This window comes from Amblyomma mixtum, chromosome 8 (genome assembly GCF_055824585.1).
Source record: "Amblyomma mixtum isolate Tamu chromosome 8, ASM5582458v1, whole genome shotgun sequence".
Taxonomy (NCBI): Eukaryota; Metazoa; Arthropoda; class Arachnida; order Ixodida; family Ixodidae; genus Amblyomma; species Amblyomma mixtum.
The window spans coordinates 64869213-64879871 of NC_143019.1; the positions used below are offsets into that span (position 1 = coordinate 64869213).

Here is a 10659-nt window from a genome sequence, read left to right on the forward strand (position 1 = left end):
AGCAATTAACTAAACTCAGTCCCACTTAGTTGGAGCATCACTATACCATCCCTTTAATTGCATGGTTACTATCCAAAGTACAATTGGCCCCGTTTGAAATTCGCACACTGTGACGTCACGACCATTTCGACCAATTGAAAAGCGTGACATTTCTGTCGCCAACTCCAGCTTACAACGATGAGGCATCAAAGGCTTCCGCCTTAAAATCACGCAGGTCAAGACGCCGAAACGAAGGCGCGGCAAATCCAAAGCGGGCTCTGTGGTCGCGTCACCGAGTGCAGCCACGACAGCCGGAACCATGGCAGCGACCCGCTCCGAGGCAGAAACCAGTATCCCGATGATTTCCGACGACGCTGCATCTCCCCACGCTCGCACTGCCGCCAGCACTGACGGCTCGGGAACCAAGCCGGCTGCACCAGCACTGGCTGCAGCGTCCATACTCAAAGCACAACAGCGACAAAACAAGCCCGACGAACGAAGTGGTCCGGTGCCACGGGAAGACGCCCTGGAGAACGTGGCTGCTGCCGGAAGTTGTCTGTCGGCTCTGGCAGACGTGTCCCTGTCGCTTCACTTGGCGACCGTGAGCAGGGACGAGAGCAGGTTGCCTTTACCTGCGAAAACCCTTTGGATCCCGATATCTCCGTTCGTCGACCGGGAAGACACCTCCTGCGAAAAGATAAACTTCGTGAGTGTACGCAGACTTTAGCCGCAATGTATCGGGAACAAACGTCTTCGGGACGCAAATGGAAGTCGGACCCACGTGCTCAGGTGGTGGTGGTGGTGTGACACTTTTTATTAACAACCTTTATGTTAGGCGTTCAATAGGTCCTGGGCCAAGGTGAAGAGGGCGCGTTGCAGGTTCAGGTCCCGGGAGGCAAGCCAGATGGGCCACGGTGGGGGTGGCGGGAAAGGATAGGCGGGGGACTGGAAGGCTACGTGGCACTGTGTAAGGCAGTGTCCTATGTCTGCATATGTGTGTGGACAGTTTGGGCACTGAGGTGTGGAAGTGTGCCGGTACAGATAAAGTTTGGCTGGTGTACGTAGGAGATTAAACTGTATTTGGCGAAGAATGCGAGATTCACAGATCAATAACTGTATTTGGCGAAGAATGCGAGCTTCACAGATCAATAAGGATGGGTGTGGTGGTTGTAAATCAGCTAAGTCCAATTTTTGCTGCGTGTAGTATTCATCGTGCTCAGGAGGTACGGAAGGGAAATGAGGTGGTCGCGGCAAGACTGCAATTATGCGCACAGATTGCTTCACATGCTTCCTGGACTTTGTTTCAGGCAGTGTCCGTCGCTAAAGGGTGGTAAAGCTTCAACTGCAGACAACTGTAGACAGTTTTTTGCCATGAATCTGGACCCCGATTTTTCATACAAGCGTGGAAGCAGTCACCGCGTGAGGGTCCAGAGTCAACTGGTGGACAGCAAGCTTCCATTCTGCCGTGGCGTAATTTACGCAAATGAAGAACTCGTTGTATTTAACGCCACAAAAGACCTTAAAGTCGAATACAGTTAGGTGATGGTGGATGTTTACTTTTCAACCAAATGGCGTAGTATAGCTGAAATCTATATGAGCGTATATTTTACAGGAAAAGAAACCTGTGGTCTTTCAGGCCATTATGTTCAATAGTGCTGATCATTGTCCAGGTTATAGCTGCGCTTTGCTACAATTGTGAGTCATTTATGCAATAGAAGAAATTTTATGTTCGCTTTTCCCTTAAGACCCAGAAGCGCTAGGCAATGAAAAGGCCATCACTGTTTAAAGGCGCGCGATGCTCTTGCACAGTAGACACGAATTAGCCTTAACGGGAACAAAAAAAAAATGGCTACGGTTTTACTGTTGAGTCGGGTTAGAGAGCGAACGCTGTGTTGTATCGGGAAACTAGACGCGGCTTGGCTTCTGTATCGTTGAGTGCGTTCCGGACAGAGGATAAGCGACGCGCCCACACTGCCACCATGGCAGGTGGCAAATTAATGGTTGACCGCGAGAGGTTTTTCGCGCAATGAACGCTGCGGTCTCTTGCTAAATTGGTAAATTGGTTTTTGAGGAAAGGAAATGGCGCAGTATCTGTCTCACATATATCGGCGGACACCTGAACCGCGCCGTAAGGGAAGGGAGGAAGGTGGGAATGAAAGAAGAAAGAGAGGTGCCGTAGTGGAGGGCCCCGGAATAATTTCGACACTGACATCGCACAGCACACGGGCGCCTCTTGCATTTCGCCTCCATCGAAACGCGGCCGCCGTGGTGGGGTTCGAACTGGCTCGGTAGACGAGCGCCTTACCACTGAGCCACCGCGGCGGGTAATTGCGGCGGTGCCGCGTTTCTGCCATAACGTTGTCAGTGCTAAAGCACGCAGGCCACATCTCTCACCCCCACCACGTACCTCAAAGCGCGACTGAAGTGCCCACTGACCCAGGGAGCCAGTTATGCGCCCTACCTTTCCTGAAAAATCAACACCAACGCCAATAAACGCAATGAAAGCCGACAGCCTATACCTTCAGTGCCACGTTTCTGCCACAATGTTGTGTAATCTGACACTACCGGCACGTAGCTTAAAGCTGGACTGAGGTGTCCACTGTCCCAGGGGACCTCTTAAGCGTCTTTCCTGCACTTTCGAAGCACCCCATCTTCAGCGGTTTCGGCGCAGCTCCGAAACGGCTGAAGGTCGCGCTCAAGGTCAAATCGACTTGGTCGGCGAAACTCGCGGAACATGCCGTAGTAAAAGCTTTCGCTCTAAAGGAGAGTAACCTGTCCTCTAGCGCTCCCCCTTTTAGGGGCAAGGTGTGCAGCTGAAGTCTATGGGGTCACCCGCGAGCAGCCGGCCGGGAAGGCGCGCTTCCGTGCCAGCTATGCGCGGGCGTTCTCGTGTCCCCAACCCGTGGCGCAAAGTCACAGCCACGGCGGGTTCGGACGAAGTAGGCAACGAACAGAGTACGCTAGGAAACCGTTTATTTACCTAGCGCAAGGCAAAGCACACTGCGGAAGAATGTTCTATCCGATAATAGATGGTTCAGCAGCTTACCAAGTCGTCGTCGACTGGCGTTGGATAATCCGGGAGGGCGCGGGCAGGAGACGGGGTCGGCGGGGCAATCGGGCAGTCACCGCGGCGAGAGGAGAGACTAGACAGCCTTTGTTCCCGCGTGAGCTCTCCTTAAAGGGGCCCAGAAACACAATCTTAGTTAACTGTTTTGCCTGTTGATTGCATACAGTGAGTTATAATGGTGCTATTAGCGTCGGTAATACTGCGTATATTCCGTTTTTTAATATTTTAATGTCCTCCCAAAAACAACTTCATGGCTCTGATGGTGTCGCCACACAGTGGTGGGTTTTTAGCAGCGGATATGACATCACCTGGCGCGAGCTTGATGATCGGACAAACAGTAAATATACTTCAAATTGTGTGAATAAATAGAGACACATTTTGTCACCTGTCTGCGTTTTATATTAGTTCAACAAAAACAACTTGTTTGTCTTAGATAAATGCCCTGCAAAGCAAGTAAAATAAAAATACACCACCAGGGGTGCTCTGGCATAGCGACGCTCCCAGTCTCAGCAAGAACGAGTTACAGAGAGCAGGCAACCATGGAGTACAAAGTTCCGCGACGTGCTCTGGCTGGCTGTTTTGATTGGTTGCGCCAGGTGCCGTCATTGGGAGAGCGAAATAGGAGTGGGAAGCCCCGCCAAAATCGAGTTGAGGGCAGCGTTTTGTTTGCTTGTATTTTGAAATTTCTTCACTGAATAACTCCCGTTCCTGTGCATCGATTCCTGTAATTCTTTTTAAGTTAGCATCTGTGTGACAAAGAACCCACCTGAAGTATAGCCGGTATCCCCCCAAGCAGTGTTTCGCAGCCCCTTTAAACCCCTACGACATTGCACCCCCTTGAGCAACTGGTTGCAACCAAGAGGGGTCGTTCACCCCGTTCCTAAGACGCCAGAGCGTAGGCGTGACGTCACGTCCGAGCTGAGGGTGAGGAGAGTTGCCGGGTGCCCTCCTCTCCCCATTCCCTGCGGCGTGCGCTCTCGTCTCGTGACTCAGCGCGGGGCGGCGAGGGATATCTGTATATCCCACAAGTCCCGGGGTAAATTTAGGTCACAGGAAAAAATTATAGATCACTGCGGCGACCCGCATTGGGAGAATGCGAAAGCTTTGACGCCTCCTCGGCACTCGTATTAATTAGCCAGTTAACTACAATTATTTACAATCAACTAATCTTCCTCATTTTTTATGGTATCGGCTGAAATCACATTTCGGCTTTTTTCTTTAATTAATCACCTAATTAATTACTTCCACTCTGATTGCATCCCTTAACCTTAATCCCACACTTTGGTTTTGAAATTTGACTTTGATGCTTTTGGCAGCCTCGATCGAGCAGCTCCAAAGAGCTTTGAGCCGGAGTATCGCAGCGTGTTATGCATTCTGCAGGCCCACATTGATCAAGTTCTAATAAATGTGAAGTATTGCCCTCGATATATCTCTCCGGGCACCTTGCCACTGCAAAGCATAAAACAAAACACACAACCACACGCACGCACGCACGCACGCGCACGCACGCACGCGCACACACACACACACACAATTACTAACGTGCACTGACATCGCCCGTGTACTGTGCGATGTCAGTGCACGTTAAAGAACCCCAGGTGGTCGAAATTTCCGGAGCCCTCCACTACGGCGTCTCTCATAGCCTTAGTCGCTTTGGGACGTTAAACCCCATAAACCAGCCAAACCAACCACTATGGCATGTGCACTTTCGCACTGCTTTTCACTGGTGATCTGGGGTGATGGTGAGAAACTTTTATTTGAAGGCCTAAAAAAAGAAAGTTATGCAGCAGCATTGTGGGCGGCCTTCAGGCTGCTGGTTGTGGCGTCCAGTCCGTCCTCTGCCCAGGTCACCAGCCGAAGTTGGAGATTCGGCTTGGTGCTGGACAAAACAGCCTCCCACTGCTGCGGTCCGTTAAGTGCCAAGAGGCAGGGGGCACAAGTGTGCTGGGCAGGAGAATAGGATATGAGCGTAGTCGGCTCTTGGGCTGTCATATAAGCGGCAGGCCGGCGAGTACGCTCCGGGGTGGAGGAGTGCAAGACGTGGCGCTAGGCTGCTGACCCGAAAGACACGGGTTCGATCCCGACCACGGCGGCTGAATTTCGATAGAGGCGAAATCTTGAGGCCCGTGTACTGTGCGATGTCTGTGCACGTTAAAGTACCCCGGGTGGTCGAAATTTTTGGAGTCCTTCACTACGATGTCCCTCATAGCCAGAGTCCCTTTGGGACATTAAAACCCCGTAAACCTAAGCATCTGGTTGAGGCTCTTGGGATTTTGTTCACATCCATCCCCGTATTAACTAGACAAAAAATAAGTGGGTCCAAATGGGCTTCGTGCATTTTCACCATGTATATTATCCGGACCGCGAGTTTTGCATAATAACGAGGCACAAATACATTCAAAAAGTTTGGTCCTCAGAAAAACAGCCTACAGTTTGAGTGGTCCATATTAACGGGGGTCGTATTAATGGGGTATGACAACGGTTTCACGCGGACCTCGCTTACGTTGGAGTATCCTCTTGTGTAGACGGAAGTCGCTTTGTGTTGTAGTCCTCAAATACCTTCGGCGACTCCTCCGCCCATTTTCTCCCAGGAACTAAGCTTGTTCCCCTTTGCTATGAGCCACTTCAAGGCAGTCCAGATCAGTTTCGACGCTGGAACAGCGTTCCACCAGCCGGCATGCCCCGCCGCCATCTTGGAATGGACCATCCTAGCGCTTTTTTTTTTCTCCTCGTCTTTTTGTTTGCTGTACTATAATTTTTGTGTGGCTAGCGCCATCTCTCGCCAAAGTTTCTCAATTTACGTTCCGGCTGGTGGTCTGAATTAGGTCGCAAGGCAATGCGGTGTGCGGAAGTTCCTTCAATGGTGTGCGTGTATGGAAGGGTTTCACGCCTTTCCTTTCCCTTGCCTGTCGATAGTTTGGCTGCTCTCTTTTTGTAGAACGGATACTATAGCTGTTTTAACGCGTATCGGAATTGCACAGCGAGCTTGCAACAAATAGCGTCGTCTTTCATGTCGCTCTTTCTTCATGGTGTTCACAACGCTCCGCTGGAATATATGCCGTGCTCTGCGGATGCTCCAGACGCCATCAGTCGGTTTTTAGTGCGTTGCAGAGAACGTTTAAGTACGTTCAAATAAGCACGCATCACGTGTCACCATAGGGGCCCGTATATTTGTGAAGGAAAACGACTGAATTATTTGTTTACGTTCACATCACACATTGAACGAAAATGCATCGCTGATAAATGTCTCCCAAAACTTGCTGGCTAATTCGTGTTGCGCTTCGAATGCCTAATGCGATGTTATGGTCTGCTCTTGTGAATACAAGCGTGCTCCTCTATATTGGAGGTGACCTTACACGTGTATTAATGAAGGCTCCCGCTGAAGTTTATGTATTGCAGCAGTAGCTTTTTGAGGCAGGTGTGTCAATTTCGCAACGCCGGACGTGGTGTCGCCAGAGTGAGCCCAGATGCAGGTCATCGGTTGATTCATAGGTGAATAAAGAGACGAACGGACAAAAATAAGCAAACACTGAGAATGCAGGGACCGGGAAATTCGACACGTTTGAAATTTCCGATTTCAAAGAGCAAATTAATCCTTAATGCGCAAAATATTTCATTGCGCAAACAAAAGAGTAACAAGCCCGCTTATGAACCGCAAAAAATTCAGGGGCACTTTGGCTCTGTAAAGCGCTGCAAGGCGAAAGCGTTTCTTGGCGCACTTTTTTAAAAAAAATTTCATATCTGTTTATTTTATTTTTATTTGTGTTTTTCCTTTAATGCTTTGTTTTTATGTTTCATACTTTTTCATTTTGTTTTGTTATTGTTTTTATTGTTTCGATTTCTCCTTTTCTTTTTCTTTTTTTATTCCTTTTATTTCATTTATGAGAGCCATGCTTTCTCTAGATGACCCTTTATTGATGCTCAACCCTTGAGCCTTCGTGGCGGAGTGGTAGGGTCTCCGCGTCAAATGCCAAAGGGCCTGGTTCAATTCCCAGTCTCGACTGAGTTTCATTTTAAGTAGTGACTCCGAAATGCGGACTAATCTGCCGACACGGCTGCTAACGACAATATGAGGCATTAACGGTTTGCGCCTTAATAAACACGCTGCTGAGACGCGTTAGTGGAAAGAACAGCCATACATTTTTCAAATACAATTTTCATTTTCTTCATTACGGCCCCTCTCTCTTCTTTCACTCACACTTCCTCCCTTCCTGTACGGTGCGGCTCAGGTGTCCACCGAGATGACAGAAAATTAGAGCCCCATTTCCTTTCCTCAAAAAGCGTTGCGTTCAAAGGGCAACGCATCGCGCCGATGGGGTGGTGGCGTTCCTTGGACTCCGTGGCAGCGCTACAACACGCTGTCGCGTTCCACTCCTAAAGGCGAAGCTTAAGCGTCATTAATTGGCAGTTAATTAATGCACCAACAAAATGTGCAGTGAACAATCGCGTAGCAGAATGCAGCACTCAGGCTTCCGCCTTTCACAACTTTAGCCGCTAAAGTTCCTCGTAATTTTTAGAGATGGCCTTGCATAGCCACTCAATAAAAAAGACTGTATCGGCGACGGAGATCACTTGGTGCGCACTGTCCATACTTCGGAGAGTGTCTCACCCCTCTCTCTCGCTTCTCCCGCAACACCGGTCAGCGAAAAAGAGAGAGTGGATGCCGACAAGTCCGGCACTGTTACGAGCGCGTTGCCTTGGTTTCGGGCTCCCAGCGGCTGTACACGGGTGGGTTTTTCGGCGAGCGTCGTGAGCGGCTTTGTTTTCCCCATCTTGGGATAAGGCGATGCTTTAGGGGTACCTGACCAGTTCGCTTCTAGTTTCTTGCTTTAGAATAAGGGAAGGAGGGTGGCTCACCGCTGCTGTCACGTAGTCGGCTTCGCCGTGTTTGGTACTCTTCCGTTGACCCAGGCTTTAGGAGGTGGTTACGCTGTATCTGGTTTGGAGGCGAAATTTCGGTTGGGGGCTCGAATTGACGCCGGTATGTCTTCGATTTTCGGAAGTAACTATTTATTAACGAAGTCAGGTCGACAGTGAATAAAAGCGTTCGTACAGTGCGGCGTCTATCCTGGGTTTCCCGTTCGTCCGTCTTCCTCCCTAGGGCGGCTGGTTCCATCTCCTTCGCCAGGGTTGCCAGATGAGTCCGCTCTTTCCGCAGCACGGGCACGCTGCGCATAGCGCGAGAGGATCGCTGACAGTATCAAAAGTTGTACATAGGTATTTATCAGCAAGACATGAATAGCAGCGTTGCTAAAATCACGCCATTTTTGAATCAGTTTTTCACTTCTTCGCAGGCAACAAGCCCTAGGCGGAGCGTCTCTACACCTAGCAGGCATGTGGCCCCCGTCTACGTGCGAGCGGCCTTCCTGGGAATCGTCGGCATTGTAATCCTTTTCGTAATCCTCGTACCCTTCACCACTGTCCACAGAAGCCCCAAGCAGGGCATGGAAGTCTGCGACACGGAAGACTGTCTCGAACACGTCCGTATAATCGCCAGCAGTATCAACAGGACGATCGACCCCTGCCATGATTTCTCGGCTTTCGTCTGCTCCAGCTGGTCACAGACGGCATTTCCCGACCAGGCCACGTCCGCCATAGACAGCCTGCGTTTTTCATGGTACCGCAACTTCCACGACACGCTGCTCAAGGGCTCGCTCACGATTCCTACGGGCAGAAAGCCGCTGGCCATGTACGAGATGTGCATGGGGTACCAGGACAGCAGCAAGCCAGACCCGCGCTTGCTTCGCGATTTAATTCGAGCACACTATCTAAACTGGCCCGAGGCTCCAACCACGGTGCTCCCAATCATCAGTAGAGCACTGGCACTTGCTTACAGGTGGAAAGCGCCCTTTTGGCTTTCTGTGTCTGTTCTCGTGGAGCGCTCGTCTGGAAGGCGACGTATAGTCGTGAAGCCCGGTTACTACCTGCCAATATTCCGCCAATTCCATGACTTCGTGGCACACTCTTACGTTCAATACTACAAGTCGTACTACGCAGCCTACTTTCCGGAACGTGACGCCGACCATGAAGTTAACGAGACTCACGTCGGCGAGGTTCGTGCCATGGAGGACTGGGTACTCAGGGAACTCATCTCCGTCAGTAGGTCTCAGCACAAGAGCCCCGCGCTATTCTCTTTCGGCAATATCGACGCTTATGCCACGAACGCCTCAGCCGCCTACTGGATGCAATGCTTTCAGATAGGTTTGAGGCTGCGGCCGCAGTTGTCGGCGGAAGATGAACTGGTGGTTAGTGACATTTCGCTTCTTAAAGCCTTCGTCATGCTGGAGCGTCGCTTTGGCGACGAAAAGCTAAACGCTCTCTTGGAGTGGGAGGCCGTGCAGCTATACTCGCCTCTCATAGACACAAGACTCCTGGTGAGCCTCTATGGGAGCAGTCACAGAGCGCAGGTTTCCCGTATCCCATACTGCGCGCACCACGTAGAAACTACTTTTAAAGTGCTAGTCCTATCCCTGGGCGTGGTCTCTCGCTGGACAATGAGCGACCGCGAAGAGATAGACAGGGGCTTCGACAGTTTGCTATTTGCGGCGGTGAACTTGGTCAAGGCTTCTACCTGGATGGACGATGAGAGCAAGGCGCACGTAGCCGACAAGCTGGCTTCAGTTCGCAAGCGCATGTGGCCCGTGGATTCGGTTCTGACAGTAGGAACGCTGGAAGAAATGTACGCCCATTTTTCCGAAAATGAGACCTTTTCCATCCAATACATGTTAAGAGCTATCAATCTCTCGGTTGAGTTTAACTTCACCCACGACATCCAAGAGGCCATGAATCTTCTGGATAACAGCTTTCCGTTGTATCTGGACTACAACTACGTTTTCAACCATGTCGAAGTAGCCACTGCTGCAGCCGGGGCTCCCGCGTATTATAGCAAGGGAACGGGTGCCATGTTCTACGGGGGCTTAGGCTTCCTCATGGCGATGCAGCTTGTCAAGTCCATTGACAGCGTGGGTCTCGAGTGGACTGCCAACGGGACCAACGTTCCGTCCATCTTGACCGATTCTACACGGCAGTCTTATTACAGGAAAGTCGGATGTCTTCATGATGTGCGAGGGAAAAGCATATTTCCCGAGATACCCGCACTCGAGATCGCCTACTCCGCACTCAAAGCATCTCGTCTTCGCGGCCACCGGGAGCATCTGCCCCTAAGTCCCGACCTCTCGGAAGACGCTGTTTTCTTCCTGACTATCTGCTACATGACTTGCGCCGCTAAGAACCATCCGGGACAGCTTGCAGCCGACTGCAACAAGATTATGGAGAATTCCGCGGCGTTCGCGAGAGCGTACCGTTGTCCGAAAGGATCTAGAATGAACCCCCACAAGTGTTCGTTTTTTGGTTGAGGTGCGGCGTATAGCGTATGCGATACTCTGGCGGTGACTTACAGCCTCTGCGTGTATAACTTACTGCAGGACTGCAATCCCCTTTTAACCCTTTCACAGAATGTCGACATCAGTGCACGACTAGGGCCACTTTGTGTGAATTTTAGGACACTGGCGTGTTCAGTGATATGCATGCGTTGTATAATTCATCTCGTAATAGTAGCGGAAAATTCTTTTAAGATGCGAACATAATGCTTGGGTTGATTTTTTTTTAAATCT

General features: G+C 50.5%; 1 protein-coding gene across 1 annotated transcript; it reads left to right on the forward strand.

Annotated features, from left to right (window-relative positions):
- Positions 1-8280: 8280 nt before the first annotated feature.
- Positions 8281-10401, forward strand: LOC149332766 (endothelin-converting enzyme 2-like). Its single transcript, XM_089557552.1, has one exon. It carries the CDS (start codon positions 8281-8283, stop codon positions 10399-10401), a length of 2121 nt encoding a protein of 706 aa, XP_089413678.1.
- Positions 10402-10659: the final 258 nt, after the last annotated feature.